Source organism: Paraphaeosphaeria sporulosa (assembly GCF_001642045.1).
Source record: "Paraphaeosphaeria sporulosa strain AP3s5-JAC2a unplaced genomic scaffold CC84scaffold_4, whole genome shotgun sequence".
Taxonomy (NCBI): domain Eukaryota; kingdom Fungi; phylum Ascomycota; class Dothideomycetes; order Pleosporales; family Didymosphaeriaceae; genus Paraphaeosphaeria; species Paraphaeosphaeria sporulosa.
The window spans coordinates 2,590,470-2,617,698 of NW_017253363.1; the positions used below are offsets into that span (position 1 = coordinate 2,590,470).

Consider the following 27,229-nt stretch of genomic DNA (forward strand, 5'->3'; position numbering starts at 1 on the left):
TTCGTGGAGCGTTGGCGACGTTGTAAACGGCACGTGAAAGATAGTGAGCGTATGCACTAGTCCGCACAGGGAAGAGCTGAGCCTCCGTTCTGCAGAGATGTGCATGTACGATTCTTCTTATTCGATGTGTTGTATATCATTAATTGTTGCGCTGCTCAACCTGTAGCAAGAGCTTGAAGATCTCTACGTGCCAAAGGTCAACGTGTGCTCGTTTGATCTACGCCAGACTTAACCTACTTCAGAAGCTAAGGTTGCGGGTTGCATCTGGTTGATTTACTTACCACCGTGGGGGCGGCATCTTCAAAGACGTCTTCTGAAGCGAGTCATGGTACGAAAGATGAAGCGCGGGGTAAGGATGTGGAGTTACCGACTATTCCCGGGCTACCCTGTCCGAACATATCTACGCATTCCCCATTCCCCATTTCTTGCAGCCATCTCGCACGCCAATCAAAACATTACAGAGCATCGTAATCTGGTGTTTTGTACCAGAGATTCATCTACAGAGAGGTTAAAATCGGCGCAGCATTGAGTACGTAAAGCCAGGATGACGGTGGGCTCGTACTGGAACCTTTGTGTGGACCGCCACGACAAGGTGTATGTCCTCACAATGCAAAAGCCGCCCGAGAATCGGATTAATGTTCGGTACGCGCAGGAAATCATCAAAGCCCTGCGGGATATAGAACACGAGCTTGGGCCCGAGTCGGACGGATGTGTCATTATTAGAGGCAACGATGAGAAATTCTGGTGTACTGGTTTGGACCTCGACGAAGTGGAAGCAAACCCATATGCCAACCCCGATGGCTTCTTCCCGGTACGTTGCTCCTAAACTGTATTTGTGATAATTCTTAGATACTTTGACGATGATTAATTAACCGACGCAAAGCTACTCGCAACGCTCCTCGACTACCCTTTCCCTACAATAGCACTCATAACTGGTCACACTTTCGGCGGCGCATGTCCATTCGCTCTATCCCACGACTACCGAATTATGAACTCAAAGCGCGGCTTTTTCTCCATGCCACCCGTCAACCTCGGTCTTCATTTTCCCGGCATCGGCTTCCTTCCGCGACTGAAACTCCGTCCTCAGATCGCTCGGAAGATGCTACTTGAGGCGCACAAGTGGACAGGGCAAGAGGCATTGGCAGACGGGATCGTTGATGAGATTGCAGAGCCAGATAAAATGCTTGACGTCGCGCTGAAGAAGGCCAAGGAAATCCAAGGCAGAGCGAAGATGGGCGTGTATAGTTTGTTGAGAAATGAGCTTTGGGGCGAAGCTTCAGAAGCGTTTAGGAAGATTAGCTATGTGCATGGGAAACTTACCAACACCCCTCCGAAGGCGAAGATCTAGACGTTTGGATTCCGGGCCAGAAGGAGCGGCTGCGTCAGCTTGACCCGGCGAAATGGACCGGTGTATCAAGCTCGGAGAGCTGAAACTGCGAGGTCAAAGATTTGTATATATATCCAATGCCACCTCGTACTTGCATCGCGTTGGAGCTCGAGTCCTCGAGCCCTGGAGTGGGGGGAAGGCACGTGCACGCCTCCTACCTCGACCTCGCTCGCTATCTACTTTGACACCTCTCGGCACCCCTTCCATCAAGTAGTCGAGCCAGAATGCTGGCCCGCAAGCGACAAAGTCAGAGGGAATTGCTAAAGTCAACTCGAAAATGGCGCAATGCGCTGCGAAAGAAGACGTGTGGCACACAATGAGTGGCGGGCACGCCCCCCCGCGCACATCTCCCCGTTGCAACAACGATCACCTTATCTTCATTGTGGACGTCCGGTCCGACTAGCAGACAGAGTGACTACGCTCGGGCGCAGAGTTTATTGCATCGGAACACCGGGAACCTCACTAGCAATTAATCTTCTGCTGACGTTTCAAGGTTAAAGTCGCCAATCTATATATTCTCAGCCCCATCAATCTCGAGGCGTGAGAGGAACGTGGCCGAGCCCAACCACAAACACGCTATTGAGGCCACGTACCGTAGGGTTAGGTTTGTATCGAACCATCGCCTGAGATCTTCATTTGTGGTCCATCGCCTCAATCTGCGCGAACCGCTCAAAACTATTGTTCCTGCCGGCACTCCTGGAACATTTGACTAGCGATGAGAAGCAACTACCTGTAATTCGAAGCAAGTGGTTACAAGCTACCATTTTTTTCTGCCGATAAGTATTCTGTTCGCGTCGCTCTTGATCATCGCCCGGCTTTCGGCTTGCTCTTACTCGGCAAACTGCAATAGCCTCATCTGCAATTCAATGCGACTTAGCGAATCCGGTACCAGCCGAAGAGTAGCACCCCACACCCCACAATTCGCGGTGCCTGTCCCACACCCCTTTTCACATCTCACAGCCGAAGGACGCATGGAATCTACGTCGGTTGCGCTTGGTGATGCGCGTCATGATTGCAATGATTGCAAAGATATGCGATCGCGTAACCAGGACTGGCTCTGACTCTCTATACCCCCCTGTCCCCGTTGACCGTCATACGTACTGTCCCCTTGTGGCTGTAGATTAATTTTCCAGGAATCCATTTCCGCTAGCTTGTATTCAGTGCACGGTCTGGGCGATAAAGGTCGCAAGTACCTTTCCTTCCAATGCTCTTCCTACTGGAGGCTGATTTTCCCAACCCACTATGAAGACTCACACACATTTTGCAAGTTCTCTCGTGCTTGCAAGCTTGGGTGCGTCTAATGACAGGACTTTCGAACGAACACTAAGAAGATATAGCGCTTGGCCAGGCATCAAGGCGATACTGCGACACAGCCAGCTCCATATGTTACTCAGGGTGGACGGGTGGGAACGGAGTGACAATCGGGGTCGCTCTGCCCAACACGACTTCGCCAAATTTTGACACCGTGCTACAGATCGTTTCGCCAATCGCGAACGGATGGGTTGGTTTCTCGTGGGGCGGAACAATGCCTTACGTGCCTCTCACCCTTGGATGGGTCAACAAGGCTGCGAATACTGTGATTTATTCATCAAGAATGGCTTTGTAAGTTCTTCGAGAGCCGGTGGACCCATTGACTGACAGCTGTCAGTGGACTCAGTATGCCGCAAGCGTATGCTGGTGCAGAGTACACATACCTGAAGGGAACCGGCTACAATGATACACACTGGACATTGAATGTGCGATGTCGAGGCTGCTCCCAATGGCAGGATACGGAGGGAAAGACAGTGTCTTTGGACTCTAGCAACGCTGCATCACCTTTCGCGCATGGTCTGACTAACAAAACACCCATTCAGCCGGCGAAGAACACTTCAGTATTCAATGTGCATTCGTCTTTCGGCCACTGGACACTGGATCTTACTCAAGGGAAGAACGTTAACTTCGAGAAACTCGTTGCAGCGAACCTCATACCGGACGCACCGCCAGCGACTACAAGTACTTCAGCGCCCAGCCCACCAACAAGCTCGCGTACGAGTACATTAAGCACGAGTGTGACTTCGTCACCCACACCTGGTCCCGTCCAGACAGGGGTTCCAAGCTCATGCGCTGGGGTTTCGAACTTTCATTCTCCGGTTTTGACCGCCAATGGATGGAAAGCTGTCAAAGTTGCGGGAAATCTCGTGCAACCAAGAGGTCTAATTTTTGACACTGCAGGTCGTCTCCTTTTGATACAGAATGGCTTAGGGATCACCGCGCATACGATTGGTAATGATGGCTGCTTTACTTCCGAAAAGACTGTCATCACCCAGCGGAACCTCAACCACGGTATCGTGCTTAGCCAAGATGGAAAGACCCTTTATGCGAGCTCAGCCACCCAGGTCTACGCTTGGGACTACGATGTCGCAACCAACAGCGTGGGAAACTCGTCGCGCATAATCATCTCCGGCATGGATAGCAAGGGTCATGTGACGCGGACGCTGGCGTTCCCACCAAAACATCCTAACTTACTCATTGTCTCGCACGGTTCCAACGACAATTTCGACTATGACGCAGGTAATATCAAAGTTGGTCGTTCTTGTATTAAAGCTTTCGACGTGACGAAGACTCCCGCGGATGGCTACAACTACGCTAGTGGTGGATATCAGTTGGGATACGGATTGCGCAATGGCGTCGGATTAGCCTTCGATGGCAATGGAGGGTAAGCAGCGCGCCATCTGTCACAGGATACATAAGTACTGATCAGGACCTAGGCTCTGGGAAGTCGAAAACGCGTCCGATGAGATCACCAGAACAATCGATGGTACGAGTGTCGATATCCATGCCGACAACCCAGCTGATGAGATTAACTACATTGGTGATCCTTCCAAAGAGAACACCCAGTGGTACGGGTACCCTACCTGCTACACAGTCTGGGCTCCTGATCTCATTACGGACCACAAATTCACGGTTGGCGACCAATTTGTACTCACACCTAATGCTACATTCGCGGATGCAACATGCAATACCAAAAGTATACCCGCAAAACTTGCCCTACAGGCGCACTCTGCGCCGTTGGACGCCGTCTTCGACAAGAACTACACCAACTTGTACGTGACATACCATGGATCATGGAACCGCGTACCATCAACAGGGTTCAAGGTGGTTGAAGTACCATTCGTGAAAGGGGCAAGTGGGTTCACCCCAAAGACTGCGATTGCGCAAAGCAATGTCACGGGCTACACAGACATCCTGTGGAATCCAGAAGTGGAGCATTGCTCAGCCACGCAGTGCTTCAGACCCGTTTCAATTGCAAAGGACAATTTTGAGCGCATGTATATCACGAGTGACAGCGGGACAGAAGGCGAACTGCTCATGTTGGGCAGAGCGTAGAGCATAATGCGGAAGACGATTTAGAAGAACGTCACCACATCGATCAGCATTAGATTTTACACTAGATTCGCAATATAAGCATCACGATTTGGAGTGAAAGCTCTAGAAACCTGCGTATTACGTATCAGCGCTTGCGTTGCCGCTGCAGGTGTGGCGTAGAATGTCTACATGTGGCGCCGAATAGTCCAAGCACTTACCACAAGAAGCTTTATACTCGCAAGCGGTTTAACATCATGCATGACTTCTTGTTAACGTCAACTGTGAAAATCGTTCGTGTTTGCCTCAAGGTCGAAACACTTCAATAACCATTGATTTAGGCAGCCTGATGGGCTAGATGCAAACCACTGGACTAGAGAGAGCTACGCAAGACATTGTTGCAGAGAGGGGCAGGCTCGTATAGACGCTGTTGTCCTGCTGCTATGTCCGGCAAAGGGAGCGCTTGCTACAGTCGTTGCCGAGGTACGCATTAATGGTGACCTCATTGGACACACAAAGTGTGGGGACCAATCATATCCCGAGAGGTTGTCGTGCCACGCGCGCTCCTCTACCCGCGAGTCCAATCGTACGAGACGGCGACTTGCTCCGCTGCGCGGTAGCATGTACCTAGGTATGTTGGTCCATCTGATGAATTGCCCTTTATGTATCCTGGAAATAAGGAATTAACCTAAAAGCTGAGTGTGGACGTTGCATCGTGTGCGTTGTCCACTGAAAGTCTCGGCTCTCCACAACCTCGATCCTTTGTTGGTACCCCCACAAGCGGGGAAGCCGAACTCTATTTCCACATACAGCACGTTGTGTAGGGTTAGTGCGTCGATATGCCTGTTGCTCTGTTTCCCGTTCTCGCTGATTCCTCATTCACAGTTCCAACAACTCACCCGCCACCATGCACGGAGGACTTCTCATCGATCAACTCGCGGGAGGAAATGCAAACGGAAGTCCAGAAAGCACTACTCACAGCCTTGATTTCGTCATTGTTGGCGCCGGCGTCTCCGGAATCAACGCCGTACGTAGACATGTGCCGCCTACCGGATCCGCCTTGTCACTAACTTCGTACTCGCGCCTCTAGGCCTATCGAGTCCAATCCGCCTTGCCCCATGTGAATTACACCATTCTCGAAGGTCGCCACGAGCTCGGTGGAACATGGTCACTTTTCAAGTATCCCGGCATCCGATCCGACTCAGATCTCCATACTTATGGCTTCTCGTTCAACCCGTGGGAGAAGTCCAATCCGATTGCGACAGGCGAAAGCATTACTGCATACATGAAAGCGACAACACGCAAATTTGGCATCGACAAGAGAATCTCCTTCAACCACAAGGTCGCAGCCGCAGAGTGGCGGTCTGACGAGCAGCGATGGAGATTGGAGGTGAACAATGAGGGCAGACGAAAGATCTATTGGGCAAAGTTTGTGATCATGGGAACGGGGTATTACGACTATGAGAAGCCACTCAAGGCAGATATACCTGGACTGGAGCGCTTTCAAGGAACCAGGGTTCACCCTCAGTTCTGGCCTGAAGATCTTGATTTCAAGGGCAAGAAAATGGTTGTGATTGGTAGTGGTGCGACCGCCGTCACCATACTTCCGGCTGTGGTGGAAAAGGGTGTCGGGTCAGTGACACAGCTTCAGAGAAGCCCAGGCAAGTGTGCTAACCTTGTACTTGACACAACGCTGACATTACTTTGAAGGATACATCGTCAATATGCCACAACCGAAGCCTGAGGACCCTCTTCCATACTACCAACGAATACTTCCGCGATGGATGGTGCTTAGGTGGCTCCGATTCCAATTCGTTCTTGTACCTTACCTTCTCTACCTCTTATGTCAGACATTCCCCAAGCTCATGCGCTGGTTCTTCCGCAGCGAGGCGAGGAAGGCTCTGCCAAAAGACTTTCCAATGGATCCAAATCTGCAGCCAAAATATAATCCCTGGGACCAGCGAGTATGCTTCGTACCCGACAATGACTTCTTCAAGGCCTTCCACACGGGTAGAGCTCGCATAGTCACGGACACGATCAGGACGGTCACGGAAGATGGAATTGAGCTGAACAGCGGCGAGAAACTTGAGGCAGATATCATCGTCACAGCAACAGGCCTTAATCTGCAGGTGTGCGGTGGAATCCCGATCTCCGTTGACGGCAAGCCCGTTCATATTCCGGACTGCTACGTCTGGCGAGCAACAATGCTCAGTGGCGTGCCGAACTTCGCGGTCATCATCGGCTACGTCAATGCGTCGTGGACACTTGGCGCAGACGCCTCGTCTCGCCTTATTGTGCGCCTTTTCAAACATCTAGAGGACAACAAGTATACAAATGCCACTCCCCATATCACTGAAGAGGAGAAGAAGGATCCGGTGCAGATGTTGACTTTGAAGTCGACGTATGTCAGACTGGCGAATGGGAACTTACCGCATGCCGGGAGAACAGGGCCGTGGAAACCGCGCGACAATTACTTCCTTGATAGTTGGACTGCCAGTAGGGCGAGACTGGAAGATGGGTTGGCATTCGGGAGGGTGGCAACGTAAGTGGGGCTGGGATTGGTGTTACCATGTTCAATCCGTTCATCGTAGGGCCTTGCGGAGTATAGTTAGAGTTTTGCTAGTCGTAATTGGTTCGGAGTAAACGTCGTCGCGTCTATCGCTAGAAGAAAGTGTATCAGATGTACTCCGACAACAAGGCGCGATTGTATAGTGGGGCAGATGAGTCCTTACGGAGATAAGAAGCGCGCTTGCTTTATAGCCGATCTACGACTCATCGCAGGCACCTACCAGCCTTCCTCCATCTCCAATGTTCGTTGCGTCGAACCCTTTCTTTTCTTATGCCTCGCCTGTTTGAACAGCAAAATGAAGGAAGCTGCATCTTCAAGCCCAAAGATCGGCAGCGCAGCCGGAGTCACACTCCCAGATAACCCAGCCGTGCTGAATGCTGAAGAGTATGCGTCTACGCCTTCGGCAAAAGGCCGCGCCGGATTCCCAAAGGCAGGCGGGCAATCGCTTTCGTACTGGCTCCAACAAGTTCGATCAGATCCTTTGTTAGATTATCGCACTACCGAGCAGCTGCCTGAGCAAGTGGATACCGTTATTATCGGGTCCGGAATATCTGGAACACTAATCGCGAAGCATCACCTGGAGACATGGCCTGAAAGGTCGGTCATCGTACTGGAAGCTCGAGAATTTTGTTCCGGAGCGACAGGAAGGAACGCTGGCCACTGCAAGCCTGATCAATGGCGCCATTTCGCTAAGTTTGAGAAGGCCTATGGGCACGAACAGGCCGTCCAGATCATGAACAATGAAGCTGCGACTTGGAGAGCTCTAGTCTCATATGTCAAGGAGAACAATGTCGACTGCGATCTTTGGGTTGGTGATACCCACGACGTACCGTTGGATGACGATGTTGCGAAGATCGCAAAGGAGTGCTTCGAGAGGTATAGAGACTTAGGAGGCAAGGTCGACCATATCAAGGTGACGCACAACCCCGTAGAAGCTGCAAAGATATCGAGGATTAAGAACGCAAGGGCTTGCTATTCCTGGAGCGCCTCGACGCTACAGCCGTGGAAGCTGACCGCGCACATTATGCGAGAGAATCTCAAGAGCGGTGTCAATCTCCAGACGTACACTGTGGCAAAGACAATAGCTGCAGGCTCCTCGGGCAACCGGAAATGGATCGTTCATACGGACCGAGGAGATGTCGCTTGCGATACCGTGGTGCACGCGTCAAATGCCTACATCGCAGCTCTTGAGCCCTCACTTAAAGGCGTGATCACACCGAAACCGCACATATGCAACAAGGTCGTACCACCGCGGGCTATGAGCGGCTCTAAGGCCATCCAAAACTCATATGGTGTTCTTCTCCCAGATGGTGGCCTCTTCAGCATCAATCCTCGATGTACCGCCGATGGGGTGGTGATGTTCGGGGGTTCGAATCCAGGACAGAAGCAACTTGACAAATGGGTGGAGGACCACCCGGAGCACTGCATCAACGACGGTCTGGCCAATATCGAGAGTATTACAGTATGTGTACGCGAGTTCGTCGAGAGCAACTTCGAGGGCTGGAAGGATGCAGAGATAGGGCCGGGCGAGGGCTTCGATTACAGTTGGAGTGGCATTATCGGGTTGAGCGCGGATGGAGTGCCGTTCGTGGGAGAGCTACCTGGCAAACCAGGACAGTTCATTTGTGCTGGTCATCATGGACAGTAAGTACCCCTTTCGTGTAGCCTTGATCGTGGCTGACAAGAACAAGTGGCATGGCACGCATCTTCACCGCTGCCCCTGGGGTCGTCAAGGTCATGAACGGCGAGCCTTGGGAAGCGACTGGGTTGCCCGACGTGTACAAGATGACACCAGAGAGACTGCAGCGCTTGCAATCGGCCACGGAGGTGGCCCCCAAAGTTGCGATAGTTTGAATGACTTCCAGGCCATGCCAAGCTGAGGGAGCACGGCATCGCGACGGCGGAGAGGCGGAGAATGTCTCCTATCCTAGATCCATTCGTCAGTGGCGAGGCTCATGAACGTCTTGGCAGAAGCCTGTAGCATGAGCTTGATGAAAGCTTGCGACGACTTTCAAGCGCCAAGCAGTGAAGGAGAAAACATTCTGCCAATCAAACTCATGGCGTTGTCAACGGCCCCAGAAACACCGCAAAAGTGGCATAGCTTGTGAGCTAAACTTAACGCCAACGCGTCTCGGTCCGAGCACTGACCTTGCCGTTGTTTCGACAGCCTCGTGGAACACGCCTCTCGTGATTCCACTTGCAAGATTGCCGTGACGCGTAACAATGGTGAAGGTTCTGATTCGACGTTCGCCAGAATAATGCTCCGGAGTGGGTGTGTTCGGACGATGCTCCACCGCGGCAGTGGCTTGCCTTGCCCGTGCCACGAGTCAAGCAGCACTGCCGGGTGCGTCGAACACCCCGTCGCCAGAGGGGCACCGGCCGCGTAATTCGAGATGACGAGTCTGCAGTACAGATCTTGAGGGTGGAGGCTGGCGTAGGAGGGGTGTAGTCAGCTATAAGACCGCGTTGGCGTTCACTCCGAAATTTCATCACCACGATCACTCCATCGTTCCATTCGCTTTCTCATCGCCTTTGCATTTGCCGTTCGCTTTTGACACTTCATCTTGCATATCTTCATTCGTTTTTGCAATGGTGAACTTCGCTTCCACCGTTAGCAGTGCGCTGGCTGCAACTTCTCTTCTTAGCCTTGCGGCTGCTCATCCTGGCGAGAAGCACGACCATGCTCACATCAAGCGCCAGATTGATGCTCGTCAGCTGCGTGCTGCTGCCGCCAAGCGCTCCCTGGGTGCATGCGAGAGCTCTCTGAAGCACCGTGACTTGATGGCGAGGTCGGTCCAGCGTCGTGCGAACGCTCTCCAGAGCCTTCGCGAGAAGCGCGGCATCTCAGTCAGTAAGTTTAACTCTTCCCACATATGTGGCGCTCCTAACGTTTCTTGAAGACTCCAAGAAGCTACGTCGTGACCTCTCCGATCTCCAGGCCTTCGAGACCGTGAACCACAACATGACGGGCGAGCTCGACTACTCCCTCAACACCGACCCGGCCACCATCTTCTCCGCCAACACCTCGTGCATCCTCGCCCCCGAGAACACTGCCGGGCCATACTATGTCCTCGGCGAGCTCGTCCGCACAAATGTCAAAGAAGACCAAGCTGGTGTCGACCTCTACCTCGACGTCCAGTACATCGACATCAACACCTGCGAGCCCGTTAGCGGCCTCTTCGTCGATGTCTGGAACTGCAACGCCACGGGCGTCTACTCGGGCGTTGAGTCTGGCCAGGGTGGTCTCAACAGCACCTTCCTCCGCGGCATCCAGGAGACCGACGACGACGGCGTTGTGACTTTCGAGACCATCTTCCCGGGCCACTACGAGGGCCGCGCGACTCACACCCATCTGCTGACCAAGTCGAACGTCACGCTGCGTGAGAACGGGACCACCGAGGGCGGCGCCGTCACACACATCGGGCAGCTGTTCTATCCCGAGGACCTCATCACCGAGGTCGAGACCTTCGAGCCGTACAACGCCAACACGGTCGATCGCACCACAAACGACGACGACATGTGGAGCGTCGTCCAGGCGGACGCTTCTTACGACCCGTTCCCAGAGTTCGTGTATCTTGGTGACACCGCGGCGGATGGTCTGCTCGCGTGGATCCAGATCGGCATCAATGCCAGTGCTGATCACTCCGATGACGAGTACTACGCTGTTGCTGCTACTTACTACGAGGACGGCGGTGTTGCGAACGGCGACAGCTCGTTCGGCGGTGGAAGCGGCGGCCCGCCTGGAAACGGTACTGGCAACGGAACTATGCCGTCTGGTGCTCCTCCTTCGGGATCTGGCGCTGCTGCCTCTGGAGCGGCTTCAACCGTTGTTGTTTCCGATGCTGAGGCGACTGTTGTGTCCACGGCTGCTGGCACGACCTTGACTACCGTCTCCAGCGCCGTCTCCTCATCGGCTACTTCGTCTGTCGGCGCTGCTAAACCTTCCGGAGAGCCTCAAAACCAGCAGGGTGGTAAGCAGCAGGGTCAGCAAGGTCAAGGTCAGCAGCAACAAGGGCAAAAACAGCAAGGCCAGAACCAGGCCCACAACCAACAGAAGGCTCAGCAGCAGAACAACCAGCACCAGTAGATGCACTCTCATTCGAAATCGATTTCTCTGCCCGTCCTAGCCTCGTCACAGAACAGAGAGGCTAGGAGCTATCGACCACCGCGCTGTTCTGTATTGCAGCCACTGCCTTCGTAGTCCTGCTCTCGCATCCACACCCTAACCTCGTCACAGAACAGGGAGGCTGGGTATATAGCATTGAAGCGCTGTTCTGTATTGCAGTCACCCTCCGCGGTGCTGCTCTCGCACTGCACTGCAGGAAGTTTCATTTTCACTCGTTTTTTTCGGTTGTGTTGTAGATAATTCAAGCTCTTCTTTGTACATACCCTGTTATGCAATGGCATCAACTGAAATTGCCTACCTGTAATAAATTGAGTAGCAGTGAGCCGGTGACGTGGTAGCAAAGTAGGAAATATACACAGCTGAACGAGATGTCTTCAACGAATCCGGGATCCCCACGAGCGGCATACGTACCGAATAATTTTTGATTTCTGTGCTTGTCCTTAACTCTATTTGATCCCCGAAAGTCGTTGCATTTATCCAGAATAGTGCTGCGCAGACTCCTCGCCTTCTAGCATATCCCCATACGTCTTCGTATCTTGCCACGTGCCCTCGCTATCATAACATCATATCTTTCGTGTACCTGATGCACGTGTGTATGAGGTCAAGCTGTCTCTGTAGCGCTAACAGAGGTAGTCATCCAGATCATCCATAATGGCCTTCCACACATCAGTCTTGGAGACCAGAGACGATAGACGCTAAGGATGGGAGGGGAATTGGCGGCGGGCCACGCTGCCTACTCACCTCAGCCGCCTCAGGAGGTGGCACTAGCGGAGCGCTCTCCTTTACAGCCTCCTCAGGTGACTGATCGCGAGCCTTTTCGATCCATGCGTCTACTCCTTGCATCGCTTTGATAGGGTCGCCTCGGCAGCTCTGAAGGAAGTTTTGGACTTGCGCTGGCGTGAAGGTATTTGGAGGGACCTTGGTGGTGAAGGTCCTCGCAAACTCCTCGATTTCATGTTCTGCGTACCGCTTGCCGGCAATCGCGGCACGACCGATGAGGCGCTTGAAGATATCGTGAATGGCTTTGGGCATCATCTTTCCAAAACACACTTTCAAGTCGATACGGCCGGGGCGGGTGAGAGCCTCGTCTAGAATATTTGGATTGTTCGAGGTCATGATCAACAACCGGCCTTCGGCCGAGGCGTTTCCGTCGATGGCATTGAGAAGACCGGACAGAGTAACCATATGCCGCTTTGCCGACGCAGGGGGATATCCAAGGCGATGCACTCCATCTGACGTGATTGGGAGTTCTGACGGAGCTGTCGCTGATGGCTGTTTCGGTTCGGTTGACGCAGGGCCTTGCTCGCGACCAATACCGCAGCTATCAATATCTTCGATAACCACTATGCATTTGCGAGGCAATGCAAGAAAGAGTCGATGTAGGTGTCCATCGCTGACGTCCCCCGTCGCAAGATTGATGAGATAGAGATCACAACCCAAATGACCAGCAAGAGCGGCGCTGAAGCTAGTCTTGCCCGTACCAGGCGGGCCGTAAAAGAGATAGCCACGACGATAGGGAATACCGCAATCTGCGAAAAACTTCCTCGATTCGTCGCTATAGTAGTATTCGGCATCGGAGACAAGCTCGGCCTTCAATGTAGCGTCCATGTCAATAGTATCGAGTTTGCGCCTTGCTTTGACGACTGTAGACCAGAGATGGCCGCTGTAAGGATCCACTTTGCCGCTAGAGAAATAGATATTTGTGGAACCATCCATATTGATAAGCTTGTACTCATGGCAGTGCTTGATGAAGTCCATGAGTGGGCGTAGGCTCCATCCGGGGGTAAGGAGAACGACTGAATTTTGCGGTGTCCCTTGATAGTCGATCATCGCACCTCCACGCTCTAAAACTTGATCAGCTCTGATATAAAATTGAAAAGTGGGGACTTACGACTCTTCGTACCGGTTACAGACCCAGTGCGAGCGAACAGAAACGGACGAAACCCGACCCTGTGTTCATTTAGCACCGTCTTCCAGACACAGATCCAAGACTCCCACTTGGGCGCAGAGTACTCTTTGACTTGCATATTACAGGTCCACGCGTAGCTTGTGTCGCCAACTTACCAGAAGATCTTCTTCCCTATTGGCGGGATACAGCTCACGTCGTCGGATTGCCGCTTAGGCTGTCTTCGTAGCTCTACACTCTGTCAGCAGCGAAAGCTCTTTCGATGGTGTCGACGTGCGCGCCATACCACCATACACGTCTGGGACCATATACAGGCTCATGTCCCCAGTCATGACTGTAGCGCTAGTACTCAGAAGGCCTTTGTTGACGACTTCTGCCGAAACCCATTGTATGATCTCTTGAGCGACAGGATCATACTCGGAGATCGAGATGCGGCTTGTCAGCGACCGAAGGAAAAGATCCTTCACAAAGCGCCATACCGGCGAAACAACCTTGTAGAGCGCGACCAGCCCAACGAGTTTCTCGATCGTCGCGCCGCTGCCAGGCTGGGCATGGGCCAGAAACCGTTGTATGACTTCGATGATCGGGTTTGCATCCGCGGTGGCTCGCTTCAAGTGAGTGGGGACCAGGCCTGGAGTGGTGAGAGGCTCTCGGTATAGCTCGACCTGCCGCCCATCAGACGCCTCAACAGCTTTGGGGGCCATGGAATGCGCGAGTGCGGCGGACGTCGTATCACCTGTCCTGGAGTGACTGGCTTTGGCCTGGCTGGTCGACGCGTCGCGCGCGATTAGAAGTCGACCGAGAGGCGCAGCAGGCAAGTGTCTTATCGAGCGCGGTGCGGGCGCGCTTCACTGCGCGGCTGCCTTCACCACGTGAGAGATGTGGAGGGAAAGAGCCCGTGTGGCGTACCTGCCATTGTCACGCATGTCAGCCTCTCTGCCCACGGGGCCCATCGGCCGTGCGGCCGGACGCATTGGCCCCAGAGAAGTCTCTAGAACGCTTGCATTCAACGAATGCATTGCATGCTGATCGTGTAACATTCACAAATGGTCTCTTCTCTATTTAGCGCCGTTCCAGCCGCTTTGGGGTTAGCTTTCATGTCGCTTGCGGTACGTCATGCTACAACCATGACAACTGTAATCGAAAATCCGACTTTTCTCTTAGCCATAAGACCTGAACTCCTCAACATCGAAATTCGATTCTAGGACAAGGTCATATACCTCTTCTACTACTCCACAAAACACCCTCAACATGGCCAACACTAGCACCCTGACAGCGGAGAAGCTCTTCTCAGTTAAAGACCATGTTTGCGTGGTTACAGGAGGAGGGTGAGTTGCAAACGTTCATTGCGAAGCACAACTGGCTGACAGCGCTCGCAGATCTGGCATCGGTTTGATGTCTGCTCAAGCATTAGCAGCGAATGGTAAGTTGCCCCCAATACGAGCGTTAGGATGAGGCTGACGAATGACAAAAGGCGCTAAGGTCTATATCACCGGTCGACGTGAGTTTGTCAAGCATCGCAATTCCGTGCAAGCTTCGTGGATCTGACAGACAGTCCAGGCGTGGAAGCTCTTGAGAAAGCTGCCAAGTCGCACGACCCGAATGGGGGAGGCCAAATCATCCCGTACGTATCGTCCCGGCTTGCACCGCATTGCAGCAGTTGATTGTGAGCAGTCTCGGCCCCTGCGATGTGACCAACAAAGATGATCTGGAGAACCTCTACCAGGAGCTCTCAAAACGTGAGAAGTACATCAATCTTCTGATCACTGCTGCGGGTATTTCTGGCGAGAAAGCCGAGCCTGATACCGAGAACGCCACAGATCTCAAGAGCAAGCTCTGGGACAACGAGTCGTTCGAAGGCTGGAACGATACATACAACACCGACGTGACCTCTGTGTATTTCTCCGTTGTTGCTTTGCTTCCGCTCCTCCAAGCCGGCACTGAGTCCCACGGCCACCTGTCCGCTTCAGTCATCGTCATCTCATCAATGTCGGGCATCATGAGACACGCGCAGGGCCACTTCAGCTACAATGCTGCGAAGGGAGCGACTGTTCATTTGACGAAGCTAATGTCAGCCGAGTTCCAAAAGGCGCGGATTAGAGTCAACAGCATCGCACCGGGCTACTTCCCCAGCGAAATGACAACGCAAGAGAGCGATGAGAACCAGAAGAGTGAATTGCCGGATTCGAAGATCCAGGAAAAGGGACATGTACCCATGGGCAGAGCTGGAGCGGATGAGGAGATGGCACAGGCTGTGTTGTTCTTGACAAAGAACGCTTATGTCAACGGAGAAATCATTGCGGTTGACGGTGGTGTCCTCAATGTCATTGCCGGAAGGTAGGACGATGTCACTGTAGCAGACTCAATTACAATATAAATCACATAGATAATGAACAGAGATCACGCCTCGTCGAGCTCAGAGACAGCATGGAAACGTGTTAGGCTAAGTCAATGATTAGGGAATTGTACCCTCACGTTTTCCATGTCCCTCGCGCTGATTGTCTTACCTATCTGTGTTCCTGGGGCGTTTTGGAAGGAAGGCAAATGCGCGTGACGAATAGTAAGTCCGACGCGCTGTAAGACGCACAGAGCCAATCTCGGCAGCCCCACCCCTCCTGCAACTCGTCTCTCACGCATCAACAACCTCGCGAAGATGCGCCGCAACTCAGCTTAAGTGCTTTTCTACTTCTCACCATCACTTCTACGCTTCTGTATCGCGAGCTGTTTCGATGTCGCGGCCATTTATCAACAGTCCTCTGCATATCCGGCCGCTTACCCGCTGCGCCCTCATGCAGCAACCCTTGCCGCCCCAGAGTTGCGCCACAACGATACTCGCAGGATGATCGTCCATTGCCCGAATCCTCAAATGCCCACATGTCCGCCAGATGATTCATCGATGGTTCTGTGATCGAGCCTCCATGACACACCGTTCGGCTAAGACATCTTGCTGAACGAAGGCCAGTCCTCGTTCGAGAATGTTCGACGCATCCTCTGATGGGCATCGGAGCTCGTTCGTGCATCACCATATGAAAATTCTCCAGTCAAATCAGCAAGGAGACAACTATAATGCGCGAGAGCCGCACGAGTGATATGTGCAGCGACTGAGCCTCTTCGTGCAGTCCACCCAAACCCTTGTCCCGAAGATGCATCGGACAATGAGTTGGACATGGGTGGGTGGCGTTGCGGACCGCACCGATGCACGCGTTACTGGTATCAAATCAGCCCTGCGGCTCGGCCATTCGTTCTACCTAGTCAGCGAATAGGTGGTCTGATGTAACATAAGGGCCGAAACTACACGACCGCAACCCCACGTGCACCTTGGGCGTATCTCGAGTTCTCGGTGTTTCTGAACCCGCGTTTCAGTCGCCCTTTTTGGGCACGAGAAATTGATTCCGGTCTTCGTTCCTGACCTACGAGAGTCGACGAAGAGCTTGATGGTCAATCTAGAACATTTGGCAAGTCTCGGGTACCGAATCTTGCCACTTCGGGGCACAGCCTCTGCGTCGCCTGCGCGGGTCTTGACCAATGGATCCTAAGAGAAGCCTCTCAGCCGATTCCGTGGGCCTTGTCTCAGAACGTGTACGCTGGAGGCGAATCCAATCACTCTTTACCGATCAATCCCCGCTTCGATTAGCCCTACGAGATCAACGTTCGCAGTCCAGGAGTGAATCGCTGAGCTACTAAGTCCCTAATCAAGATCTTGCAAAATACGCAGACATGCTGATCAAATTTTCAAACGAATGAAAGAGCCTATGCAGTATCGATTCTTGCGGTTGTAGACACACGCGCCGCCTGGGCCTCAGTGCCACTTGAGCCCACCTCATCCTACGCCGCGACCCTGCTGATCTTCTTTATACGAGCGGAAGGATCCGGGACACAGGCACTCAAGAGGCGTCCTATATGACCTGCAAACCTCTTCAAGTCTGAGCTTTGCTTTTGAGTGGAGTATATCCTTATACATTTGCCGGGATGTCTTCATAGGCATCCCAAACTTGTCTTGCAACGAGCGACGATCCGCAGCGGCGTGATGAACACCACGTCTCCATGGGACTTTGACACCACTGCGGGGCAGGCTAGCCAGCCATTGTTGAACGTCTGCATCATTTTTGCGATTCTGGAAACGCTGTTTGTTATCGCATTCATCTTCTCATGGCACTACAACAAAAGCAACAACAGTAATAATACCAAGAGAGTGTACGTTCTGATCCTACTCGGCTACCTTTTCTGCTTTGGCGGCGTCATCATGGGTATATGTAAGTGCCCCATAAAGATAAAGCACCAAGACACAGGTCTGAGCACAACGAATACATGTATCGTCTACCGTGGGACAACACACTGTACCTGGACTCTTGACCTGGCGCTGTATTATTGAGATTCTTCTAACATTACGCAGTAAAGCTTACTATTGGCGGAGCCGGCAGGCATGTCTACACTGTGCGGCCTCGAACGATCCAACGGATGCTCAAACTCATCAAAGCACACGAGTTCATCTACGTGCTATCGGTTCCGTTTCCGAAGCTTGCAATTCTTTGTCTATACTTCCGACTGTTCAACGAGAAAGCTGCTAGATACGCGTTGTACGCCACCGGGCTGGCTATCATAGGGACGTCAGTCTTTGGGGTCATATCGCTCTTCGCCAATTGCCGTCCTTTTGCTTCGTTCTGGGCCGCAACACATGCAGCTCAATGTGCCATGGACCCTGCCACTGCCATGCGTTTCTACAGTATTCCAAACATCGCCACTGACGCAGCTCTGATGTTGATACCGCTACCAGCACTTTTCAAGCTCCATGGCGGGAGGTGGGAAAGGCTCGGCGTCGGTCTGACGTTCATCGTCAGTACCTTGTAAGGCTATATGCTCCCCTCAAGACACAAGTTGACCTTTTTATAGGGGCATTGTCACCGCGGTACTACGCTTCGTGGTCTTCCTTCGCACCGATCTATTTCAAGATGTCACGTACCACTCAGTCATCACAACCAATTGGTCGATAATCGAGCCTGGTGTCCATCTCATGGGGGCTACCGTGCCGACACTGAGACCAATGATCCGGCGTTTCTTCAGCCAAATGCCGAGAACGATATCTACGCCAAAGTCGGCGACGCAGCCCTTTTCTAGGAGCAGTCCTTCGAGGCCAAAGACTACCATGATCGAGCGACCAGCGCTGATCAAGAAGTCTTCGGCGAGAGACATGGTGCCAACGATTGGGCGAGCGCCAAGCAGGAACATGCGCATGGACGACTACCACTTTATGCAGTGGGGGTCCGGTGTATACAGCGTCCGATCAGACGACGAAGCAAGCATGGTGTGTGCAGATGCAGTGGTGCATGAGACGATGGGAAAGCAAGGAAGGAATCCCGACGGCACACTGCAGATGTGGTCGCTCCAGCCTGTGCAGTACAGCCCGCTACGGACGTCGTTCTTCTTCGAGGGAGATTCGGCACGATGAGAGGATGCTAGAGCTTGCCGAAGTAATGATATTCCTTGACGAGTGTGATTGGCCGCGTGGGCTCTTCCTGGGTGTGTACCTGCGCCATGCCTTGCCGTGCTGGTGGATGCATTCCGATCTCCACATCCCCCGCATTACATGCCTCGTACCTGTCGCAACCGCGTCTTTGCTAGTGACCTATAGGGATTTCTCCGAGGCGGCCTGGACAAGCACCAGGAGCCAGGAAGCGGACAGGAGTGGATGCACATGCATGCAGCCTCCCCGCGTTGGACCCACACGTGATGGCGTGCCTCCCGCCCGCCCGCGAACGTGCTCACTTGGGCAGGCGGCAGCAAATGTCGCCTCGGACGCGTAGGGACGGACGCAGAGCGGCTGCGAGTGCGCATGCGTGCCATGGCCAGGATGGCAACGCATGGATGCGTCAATTGGGCGGCGCCCGTGATGTGGTGGCGCGTCAGTGGTAGAGCTCGCACCCTGCCAAGCGAGTGTTGTCGAGCCCGCGAACATGCGTGAAGCCTCGAGTCTGGTGCCGACACTTGTAGCCGGACGACTTGCTCCACGGGTGCGCCTGCGGTCTCTCGTCGTCACGGAGCAACGCAGCGACAGCCCGCACGGTCAGGCGCAGGCTCCGCCGACGTGACGTGCGCTGGCCCCTCGCAACGCCGCAGAGTAGCGGTGGGGAGTCAACTGGCGGGTCTGGCAGCCAGGATCCCCACGACGCAACGCCTGCAACGGCCGCCGAGCACACGAGGAGCTCCCCGCAAACGCCCCGGGACGTGCGAGCAGCCGCAAACACCAACCGCCCGCGCCGCTGCGCACCACCAGAGGGCCGCCGACGCTCGATGCCGCAGACCCAGGCCCGCTGCCCACGACCCGAGACCCGCCGCCCGACGCGCGCGTGCGAGTAGAACCAGAAGCGCCCAGAGCACGGCGACGCAGCCGGAGCGCCTGGGGACCGACGGACGCGACCATGGTCTCCCACCCCGGCAGCAGGGCGGCACACGCACACTCGGGCTCGCGCTCGTCGCAGCACAGCGCGCACGGCTCGGCCGGCCACCACAAGAAGGCCTCGTCGTCGTCCCACGGCCGCGCCCCGAGCCGAGACGGCAAGGCCAGCAGGGAGGGCACCGCGCAGCGCGCCGCCCAGGATGTCGCGGGGCTCAAGGACTACCAGCTGGGCGAGCTGCTGGGCAAGGGCGCCCACGGCAGCGTCTTCCGCGCCCTCAACTGGGGCACCGGCGAGACGGTCGCCATCAAGCAGGTCAAGCTCGAGACGCTGGGCCAGGCCGACCTCAAGACCATCATGCTCGAGATCGACCTGCTCAAGAGCCTGACCCACCCCAACATCGTCAAGTACAAGGGGTCCGTCAAGAGCGCCGAGAGCCTGTACATCATCCTCGAGTTCTGCGAGAACGGCTCGCTGCACAGCGTCTGCAAGAAGTTCGGCAAGTTCCCGGAGCCGCTCGTCGGCCTCTTCATGTCCCAGGTCCTGCAGGGCCTGCAGTATCTGCACGAGCAGGGTGTCATCCACCGCGACATCAAGGGCGCCAACATCCTGACTACCAAGGAGGGCCTCGTCAAACTGGCAGACTTTGGCGTGGCAACCAAGCAGTCCGGCCTTGACGACCCGAGCGTCGTGGGCACCCCCTACTGGATGGCGCCCGAGGTCATCGAGATGTCTGGAGCAACCACGGCCGCTGATATCTGGAGCGTGGGCTGCACCATCATCGAACTCATCGACGGGAAGCCACCCTACCATCACTTGCAGCCTATGCAGGCCCTGTTCCGCATCGTCAACGACGACCATCCCCCGATTCCGGGCAGCGTGTCCAATGCCTTGCGCGACTTTCTCATGGAGTGCTTCCAGAAGAATGCCAACCTGCGCATCGATGCCAGACGCCTACTTCAGCACAAGTGGATCTTGAGCACAAAGCGCACTGCACCTGACGTCGCTTCCAAAAGCCCCGAGTTCAACCAGGCCGTGAACCAGATCCAGCAGTACAACGAGAGGCTCGATTCGGAACCTGCCCTGCGTCGGACGTCGGCTGCCGCCCCACTGCCGCGCAGAGTCCCCGTGAATGTCAATCTGAACATCCCAAGGCAGAGACCTATCGCAGAGTCCTTTCGTTCACCAGAAATCGACAAGGACGACAACTGGGACGATGATTTCGCCGAGAGCATCTCGCCCCGTGCCTTCTACCAGCCGCTCTTGAAGCCCCAGGATAACTTCGGTGGTCTCTTTTCAAGCGACAAGCTCAAAGCGATTGCCAGTGTAATGGAAGAGCCATTACACATGGACGGCGATGCCACGGTGAAGAGCCCGCTTAATCTGCACCATCTGAGAGGCCTGCCGAGCGTATTCGCCCAGGGCGACGTTGGGCGGACCCCGTCAGCAAGAGCCAGATCATCGACTTCACGGTCGACATCCACGTCGACTATCACGGAAGAACCGCCTGAGCGTCACGAAGGCCAGCCTAAAACAGCGTTTCTCCGCGGTGTACCCAAGTTGATGCAACCACCGCGAACGCAGGCGTCCGTCTTCGCACGCCCTTCGCAAATGTTCCGGGAGAATTCAGTCGAAGACTACTCCGATTTAACAGTCGCCGACGAGAGTGCGTTCGAGCTGAAGCTAAAGGCCATGCAGATTGCCAATCCGCCTTCTGTGTTTCCCAGGGATTCCTTGAGAGTGCCTTCGCCGGCAGATACGTTTTCACCTAAGCTATTCCATCCTAATGACCTGAAAACAGCACCCAAATCCACAAGGGATGCCAGAGCCAACGGCGCACGACAACGTTCCGTCTCATCGACCTCATCGCGGAAGATGCAGCGGTCACAGTCTGAGATTGAGATGCTGAGATATGCGGAAGACGATCGCGACGACTTCTCCGACGTTTTTGGCGACATCAAGCCAAGCAGGGCGGAGAGCGATAGTGGCTCAGAGCACAGCAGCATGGCCATGATCACCTCCAAGATGTCCTCATCATTTGTACGTTCCCTCACGCATGTTCAACCACGTGTTATCGTTAATGGAAATAGATGCTTGCCGATGACGACGACCTGGATCCGTTCGCCAACATGGACGAGGGCCTAGAGAACATCAACATGGAGAACAATGTTGCACGCGACCGTGACGATCGACTGACGAAGCAAACAGAGATGCTTGTGGGCGACCTAAAAATTAACCAGCCTGACGTCGATTTGCTCAAGATTGCCAATCAGCTCCTGGAAGTGCTGTACGAATCGCCCGAGAAACGCCAGATTGTCCTTCGATCCCACGGCATGCTACCGATACTAGAAATCCTTAGGGAAATACCGCCTAACGAACTGGTGTTGCCATTGCTGAAGATCATCAACTTAATCATTCACGAGGATGCCGAATCGCAAGAATCGCTGTCCATGCTTGGTGGGATCCCTACTATTTGTACATTTGCATCGAAGAGATACCCTAGCGAAATTCGGAAAGAGGCTGCAGCTTTTGTGCGACAGATGTACCAGACCAGTACGCTTACACTGCAGATTTTCGTTGGCTGCGGTGGTATCAACGTATTGGTAGACTTCTTGGAGGAGGATATAGACGAAGAAAGAGACTTGGTACTCATCGGTGTCAACGGCGTATGGAATGTATTTGAGCTGCAGGGCTCCGCGCCGAAGAACGACTTCTGCCGGCTGTTGTCGCGGAACTCTGTTCTCTACCCACTCTCGCTGGTGTTGAACAGGGTTATCAACGAGCGGGATGAGGTTGCGCAGCTAATTCAAGGTCGCATCGTCAGCATCTTCCTGATTTTCTCGCAAGCGGAAAGCTTCGTGAAGGAGTTGGTGGCGGATCGAATGATCCTAAAGCGTAAGTAGCCTGTTCGCTCCCTCTTTCCTCTTCAAAATCGAAACGTTTGCCAAGCACGGATCACTGACAAGCCGCAGGAGTGTTGAAAGATCTACCTAAAATGCTTCCCGTACACCAAGTGACTATGCTCAAATTCATCAAGAACCTCAGCATGTTGTCTTCAACCCACGAGGCACTGCAAAACTCGAACGCGATCGACACACTCATCGAGCTGTTTAGGAACACGCAACATCAATTGAACCATCGCGAGATCTCAAATCAAGTTTTGAATACCATGTACAACCTCTGCCGCCATAACAAGAGCAGACAGGAAGAAGCGGCGTTATCGGACATTATTCCTTTGCTCAAGGAAGTTGTGAACGGCGGTGGTCCGCTGAAAGAGTTTGCTTTGCCTATACTATGTGAGCTGGCACATAGCGGGAAGGTCGCACGCAAGATGCTCTGGGACGCGAAGGGGTTGCAGTTCTACATCAGCATGCTCTCTGATCGCAATTGGCAGGTCACAGCGCTGGATGCGATCTTTGTTTGGTACGTTCACCGTACGACCCGATCATAGCATGAACTGACAAACCATTAGGCTCCAGGAGGAAACCGCTCGTGTAGAGCAGTATCTACTTTCGTCCAACTTCAGCACAGCCATCATAAGCTCTTACACCTCACCCGAGCTCTCGCAATCCAACTTCGAGAACATGCTCGAGCCCCTTCAGAAGCTCGTCCGCCTGTCACCACCGATTGCAGCATCGCTAGCCGTGCCGGACATCTTCACTCGCACAGTGCAGAAGCTCGGCCACAAAGATGCTGTCACCCGTCTGAACCTCCTCCGTATCCTCCGGGACATTTGCGATTCCACCGAAGACGAATGCACACTCATTCGTCAGTTCGGCGTCTACGACACCATCGTTCATCTCTCCGAACACGACCACGCCGTCCTAGTCCGGCAGATGGCCGGTGAGCTCGTCCGAGCCTGCGACTCTGTCTCCAAGCGCAGCACCTCCCGCGCATCCGGCTTCCGCCGCCCAGCTTCTAGCTCAGGCACCCGCGCAGGATCAGGCTCAAGCACCGGATCCACGCTCGGGTCAGGCATGACACCTCCCACCCCAAACAGCCTCAAATCTGCATTCGCAGTTCCACCCGTGCCGCCCATGCCGCCCACACCCACTCTCCTTGGTAGCGGCCGCGAGCGCATCACAAGAAGCCATTCCACGGCCGGCATCTGGGATCTGCAAGAAGAACCCTCCCCGAAGCCGCCATCCCTCGTCCGCGCCTCGACCACCGTCAACGTCCTTTCCCCAGCTATGGCGTCCTCTCCTATCACGCTAAGCGCGCGCACCCCGCACTCCAGCCGCCCGCCCTCCCGCGACACCACGTCCCTCGCCCGCGTCGCCTCTCACGAGAAAGACAGCCCCATCACGCCGGGGAAATCGCGCCTGCCCAAGGCGCGTCAGGGCCGCCTCTCGGAGGCGGTGAGTCGTCGGCGGCAGAGCCAGGCTAGCCAGGGCGGCGGGACGGGCGAGGAAAACGTTACCCCCAGCCACGGTTCAGGTAGTGGGAATGGAAGTGGGAGTGGCAGTGCGGCTGCGACGCCGCTGCCACGCCTGCAGATTGTGAGACGCAGGAGGGAGACGAGTGGGGGGGAGATGAGCACGTTTGGACCTGATGGCGTGGGGCCGGTTAGGCCGGGGAGTAGTCGACGCGCACCAGGGGCGGGGGCGGGACAGGAGTAGGACTCCGGATCCGTAGGTTTGAGGAATGTGGATATGAGGAGGCGGAGGGGCGCGGGGAGGGAGTGGGCGGGGAAGTACGATGTTAGGTGGTGGGGGACGCGGCGGAGGAGGGGGTGGACTGACCTCGAATCCCTGAGGGAGTGAGTGGCCTTCTAGCGCACTGACTTTGGTTTTCTTATCTTTGTCTTGTTTTGTTTGGGTGGAGTCATTGGGAGGTGGTCTGGTCTGCGCGAAACGGCATGGCATGGCATCTTTAGGGGTATTGCATAGCCCGGCGTTTCTCGGCGGCTAAGTTACTACTTTTCTTTTGTTATGTTGAAGGCTTGGGACGGGCGAGGCTCGCACAGGGGGTTAAATTCAGACGGTTCAATAGAATACTATTGGCGTGATAGGATTGCTGTTTTCTGTAAGTGTGTGTGTGAGTCGTGGGAGGCATGACGATGCGTTCTGGTACTGCACATCATGGTCGCCAGTGTGCGACAGACCTGGAAGGGGGATATGGCAACCACGGCCCTGACGAACGCCAAGTTGCACAGGGAGGTGGTGGAATTGGTCAACATTCTGCGCAACTGTACACTGCGACTCTTTCCATCCGACCGAGGGTCAAATCCAGATGCCATGTAATTCTGAGTCTGCTTCGCAGTTTGCATGGCTGGATGGTAGCCGAATCGCCGGCGTGCCAGCTGCGTTCCTACAACACACTTATGTCCTGACTTTGCCGAGTGTCTAGACATGGCTGATGCGCAGAAGACATTGCGGCTTACTCGTCGAACCGCAACGGTTCGACTGTGTGGTACGATGACGTTCCGAGGCATCGGGATGCTTGGCTGCAAATGGCTGGCTCACGGCGCGATGGTAGCTCTTATCTCCAGTTTCCAGTCAGCAATCGAACTGGGTGTGCCCAGTGTGATATCGTCTGGACGCTGGCACAGTGTCTCCTGGTTTATGCTGTGTTGGCCAGGTTGACAGGGTCTCGAAAAGCACTACCAAAGTCTTTTCGGCGTTTGCTCTCCGCTCCTTAGGTGTTTTACCGGCTTGCCATCTCACTTCCCTCCATCATTGCTATCGCACATAGGCTGATCTCCTAGCGTAGACACTGTTTCGAGGCATCGGGGAAACCTGCATGTACCTTTGATACGTTGGGAAATTTGTGGGCCTTCGATTTGGTGTTGGATAGGTGCAATAGCCGGTGATCTATCAGGCCCGACGGCCTTGCTACATAGGCTGAAAACCATAGCCAAGAGTCAGGCTTCCCAGTTGTGGCTCCAAGAAACGGTCGGCTGGGTTCTGTATTCGAGAATAGAAGGTAATGTTTTACGTACTGATATGCTGCAACTGGTCGTAGATACATTAGCAGTGGGTCGCCGGCCCCCATTTCAAACGCTGTGTCTGCTGGCCTGGGATTTTTACTGCCTACTAAGGAAAGAGGAAGTGGCTGTATCGCAAGCACGTGCACGTCGTAGCTGAGCGAGCCAACCAGCATCGACTAACGAAAGATGCGCGTTGAGGCTGACTACTATGCTCAATGTACTTCAGTCGGACCGTTTACAAATTCCCTGGCTATTGGACGGAAAGATAACCATTGTGTAAGCTGATGCCATTGCACGTGCCTCAGCCCCCAATATAGCATCCCAAGGCTGGACTACGTTGTCGCTAGCCGCGCCGAGCTTTTAGGCGTGCAGAATATTCTCCGGCTTCTCCAGGTTCGCCCCCAACGCGGTAAGGCGCGCAGGGGACGCGCTGCGAGGGCGTTACCCCATCAAGATATACATTTGCAGGTTCGGGCTTGGGACATCGTATTCATCTACCATGATCCACTTTGCTTGTTTATTGTAGAAACATCCGTAGAGCTGGTGTGGTGATCAGGAGAGAGCATGTCGGACAACAGCACCATGGCACCTCGGACAGTCTGGCTGGGCAGAGGCTCTGTTGCGTAGCAAGATCCTTCGATGGAGCGAGGGGGGGCTCAAGGAGACATAAGTAGCAGCGTGGATGCTGCGGTGGAAGTAGCATCATCAGCTTCCATCGCTTCTCTCCGCATCTCAGCAATTACTTGTGCTCTTCCACCTACCACATCGTCCATTCGCAAATCCCAACTTCTGCACCAAGCCAACCAAAGCACCAAAATGAAGTTCACCCCCATCCTCCTCTTTGCCGCCTCCCTGGCCTCCGTCTCTTCAACCGCCATCCCCGACCCCCAAACCCTCGAGTGCGGGGAGCTCGGCCGCATGAGTAAGTTGTGGGTTACGCATCGCAGCGCGTATGGCTAACTGGTCTCAGACATCAAGCCCGGCGACCTCCCACCCAACGTGCACATCAGCGACGTGCGCACCTGCCGCGACCACCCCGAGACGACGTCCGTCAACAAGCGCAAGCACGACGGCACGCCCGCCATCTTCAAGCGCGAGTGCAACTCCTCGGGCAAGAGCAAGGGCTGCTCCAAGAACGGGTACTGCTGGAAGGAGTGTGGCGGGGGGCACCAGTGGTGCTGGGTTGCGCTGGCGGAGGGTTGGGGACCTTGGAAGACGTGCTCGAATGACGGGCAGTGCAAGAGCAGTGATTCGTGTGCGAAGGGGGATTGCAAGGACTGCGGGTGCTCGTGCTGAGTACGGAGAATGGAGTAGTGTAGTAGTGAGACGGTGAAGATGGTATATCCTTGATTTGTCGGTGAAACTTGCATGTATATAGATTTTCTCATGCGTTGAGAAACAGCTACTGTCGTTACTGAAATTCATGCCTTCTCAACACAGGAAATTTCCCACTTTTTGAATTTGACCTGGTGGTAGCATTCACATACGATAAGTGCATAGTGTTCCACACAAGAGATCCGACTCTTGTCGACCGTTCATGACATCTACCTACAATATGTCAGCCCGAAAACACCATGA

The 27,229-nt window shown here is 54.3% G+C and overlaps 11 protein-coding genes across 11 annotated transcripts; 10 read left to right on the forward strand and 1 right to left on the reverse strand.

Moving 5' to 3' along the window:
• Positions 1–416: 416 nt before the first annotated feature.
• On the forward strand, positions 417–1,471 carry CC84DRAFT_1258619 (ClpP/crotonase). Its single transcript, XM_018184845.1, has 2 exons — positions 417–811; positions 884–1,471. Exons 1-2 carry the CDS (start codon positions 545–547, stop codon positions 1,346–1,348), a joined length of 732 nt encoding a protein of 243 aa, XP_018037918.1. The 5' UTR covers positions 417–544; the 3' UTR covers positions 1,349–1,471.
• A 1,158-nt stretch (positions 1,472–2,629) lies between these two features.
• Positions 2,630–4,753, forward strand: CC84DRAFT_1195683 (cellobiose dehydrogenase-like protein; the record flags this gene model as incomplete). Its single annotated transcript, XM_018181416.1, has 4 exons — positions 2,630–2,678; positions 2,719–2,989; positions 3,036–4,082; positions 4,135–4,753. The coding sequence occupies 4 exons, from the start codon at positions 2,630–2,632 to the stop codon at positions 4,751–4,753; spliced, it is 1,986 nt and encodes a 661-aa protein (XP_018037919.1).
• Positions 4,754–5,636: 883 nt separating this feature from the next.
• On the forward strand, positions 5,637–7,332 carry CC84DRAFT_1195684 (FAD dependent oxidoreductase; the record flags this gene model as incomplete). Its single annotated transcript, XM_018181417.1, has 3 exons — positions 5,637–5,756; positions 5,820–6,390; positions 6,440–7,332. The coding sequence occupies 3 exons, from the start codon at positions 5,637–5,639 to the stop codon at positions 7,273–7,275; spliced, it is 1,527 nt and encodes a 508-aa protein (XP_018037920.1). The 3' UTR covers positions 7,276–7,332.
• Positions 7,333–7,593: 261 nt separating this feature from the next.
• On the forward strand, positions 7,594–9,152 carry CC84DRAFT_1216495 (DAO-domain-containing protein; the record flags this gene model as incomplete). Its single annotated transcript, XM_018182810.1, has 2 exons — positions 7,594–8,942; positions 8,990–9,152. 2 exons carry the CDS (start codon positions 7,594–7,596, stop codon positions 9,150–9,152), a joined length of 1,512 nt encoding a protein of 503 aa, XP_018037921.1.
• On the forward strand, positions 9,101–9,786 carry CC84DRAFT_666373 (uncharacterized protein). Its single transcript, XM_018187075.1, has 2 exons — positions 9,101–9,402; positions 9,466–9,786. Exons 1-2 carry the CDS (start codon positions 9,254–9,256, stop codon positions 9,683–9,685), a joined length of 369 nt encoding a protein of 122 aa, XP_018037922.1. The 5' UTR covers positions 9,101–9,253; the 3' UTR covers positions 9,686–9,786.
• CC84DRAFT_666381 (aromatic compound dioxygenase) lies at positions 9,418–11,419 on the forward strand. Its single transcript, XM_018187076.1, has 2 exons — positions 9,418–10,149; positions 10,199–11,419. The coding sequence occupies exons 1-2, from the start codon at positions 9,888–9,890 to the stop codon at positions 11,383–11,385; spliced, it is 1,449 nt and encodes a 482-aa protein (XP_018037923.1). The 5' UTR covers positions 9,418–9,887; the 3' UTR covers positions 11,386–11,419.
• Positions 11,420–11,962: 543 nt separating this feature from the next.
• Positions 11,963–14,205, reverse strand: CC84DRAFT_1163687 (P-loop containing nucleoside triphosphate hydrolase protein). Its single transcript, XM_018178317.1, has 5 exons — positions 13,617–14,205; positions 13,489–13,561; positions 13,316–13,374; positions 12,166–13,268; positions 11,963–12,080 (listed from the first exon to the last, which is right to left on the reverse strand). Exons 1-5 carry the CDS (start codon positions 14,032–14,034, stop codon positions 12,045–12,047), a joined length of 1,689 nt encoding a protein of 562 aa, XP_018037924.1. The 5' UTR covers positions 14,035–14,205; the 3' UTR covers positions 11,963–12,044.
• Positions 14,206–14,497: 292 nt separating this feature from the next.
• On the forward strand, positions 14,498–15,714 carry CC84DRAFT_1163690 (NAD(P)-binding protein). Its single transcript, XM_018178318.1, has 5 exons — positions 14,498–14,658; positions 14,710–14,753; positions 14,805–14,831; positions 14,891–14,954; positions 15,005–15,714. Exons 1-5 carry the CDS (start codon positions 14,582–14,584, stop codon positions 15,669–15,671), a joined length of 879 nt encoding a protein of 292 aa, XP_018037925.1. The 5' UTR covers positions 14,498–14,581; the 3' UTR covers positions 15,672–15,714.
• Positions 15,715–17,788: 2,074 nt separating this feature from the next.
• On the forward strand, positions 17,789–18,776 carry CC84DRAFT_1087848 (uncharacterized protein; the record flags this gene model as incomplete). The annotated part of the gene is made up of 2 exons (XM_018174221.1): positions 17,789–18,174; positions 18,221–18,776. The coding sequence occupies 2 exons, from the start codon at positions 17,789–17,791 to the stop codon at positions 18,774–18,776; spliced, it is 942 nt and encodes a 313-aa protein (XP_018037926.1).
• Positions 18,777–19,746: 970 nt separating this feature from the next.
• On the forward strand, positions 19,747–24,341 carry CC84DRAFT_1216500 (uncharacterized protein; the record flags this gene model as incomplete). The annotated part of the gene is made up of 4 exons (XM_018182811.1): positions 19,747–21,762; positions 21,813–22,617; positions 22,695–23,145; positions 23,195–24,341. The coding sequence occupies 4 exons, from the start codon at positions 19,747–19,749 to the stop codon at positions 24,339–24,341; spliced, it is 4,419 nt and encodes a 1,472-aa protein (XP_018037927.1).
• Positions 24,342–26,047: 1,706 nt separating this feature from the next.
• CC84DRAFT_1163693 (uncharacterized protein) lies at positions 26,048–27,001 on the forward strand. The gene is made up of 2 exons (XM_018178319.1): positions 26,048–26,573; positions 26,622–27,001. Exons 1-2 carry the CDS (start codon positions 26,468–26,470, stop codon positions 26,945–26,947), a joined length of 432 nt encoding a protein of 143 aa, XP_018037928.1. The 5' UTR covers positions 26,048–26,467; the 3' UTR covers positions 26,948–27,001.
• Positions 27,002–27,229: the final 228 nt, after the last annotated feature.

Excerpts from the sequence above, each read along its gene's own strand:
- CC84DRAFT_666373 (XM_018187075.1), top strand. The coding sequence starts at position 9,254 with ATGAACGTCTTGGCAGAAGCCTGTAGCATGAGCTTGATGAAAGCTTGC. Across the intron at positions 9,403-9,465 it reads CCGCAAAAGTGGCATAGCTT|CCTCGTGGAACACGCCTCTC; the intron begins GTGAGCTAAACT and ends TTGTTTCGACAG.
- CC84DRAFT_1163693 (XM_018178319.1), top strand. The coding sequence starts at position 26,468 with ATGAAGTTCACCCCCATCCTCCTCTTTGCCGCCTCCCTGGCCTCCGTC. Across the intron at positions 26,574-26,621 it reads CGGGGAGCTCGGCCGCATGA|ACATCAAGCCCGGCGACCTC; the intron begins GTAAGTTGTGGG and ends AACTGGTCTCAG.
- CC84DRAFT_1163690 (XM_018178318.1), top strand. The coding sequence starts at position 14,582 with ATGGCCAACACTAGCACCCTGACAGCGGAGAAGCTCTTCTCAGTTAAA. Across the intron at positions 14,659-14,709 it reads TGCGTGGTTACAGGAGGAGG|ATCTGGCATCGGTTTGATGT; the intron begins GTGAGTTGCAAA and ends CAGCGCTCGCAG. Across the intron at positions 14,955-15,004 it reads GGGGGAGGCCAAATCATCCC|TCTCGGCCCCTGCGATGTGA; the intron begins GTACGTATCGTC and ends GATTGTGAGCAG.
- CC84DRAFT_1258619 (XM_018184845.1), top strand. The coding sequence starts at position 545 with ATGACGGTGGGCTCGTACTGGAACCTTTGTGTGGACCGCCACGACAAG. Across the intron at positions 812-883 it reads ACCCCGATGGCTTCTTCCCG|CTACTCGCAACGCTCCTCGA; the intron begins GTACGTTGCTCC and ends ACCGACGCAAAG.
- CC84DRAFT_666381 (XM_018187076.1), top strand. The coding sequence starts at position 9,888 with ATGGTGAACTTCGCTTCCACCGTTAGCAGTGCGCTGGCTGCAACTTCT. Across the intron at positions 10,150-10,198 it reads GAAGCGCGGCATCTCAGTCA|ACTCCAAGAAGCTACGTCGT; the intron begins GTAAGTTTAACT and ends CGTTTCTTGAAG.
- CC84DRAFT_1163687 (XM_018178317.1), bottom strand. The coding sequence starts at position 14,034 with ATGGCCCCCAAAGCTGTTGAGGCGTCTGATGGGCGGCAGGTCGAGCTA. Across the intron at positions 13,269-13,315 it reads TGTAACCGGTACGAAGAGTC|AGCGTGGAGGTGCGATGATC; the intron begins GTAAGTCCCCAC and ends ATCAAGTTTTAG. Across the intron at positions 12,081-12,165 it reads CACCTCCTGAGGCGGCTGAG|GCCATTATGGATGATCTGGA; the intron begins GTGAGTAGGCAG and ends GATGTGTGGAAG.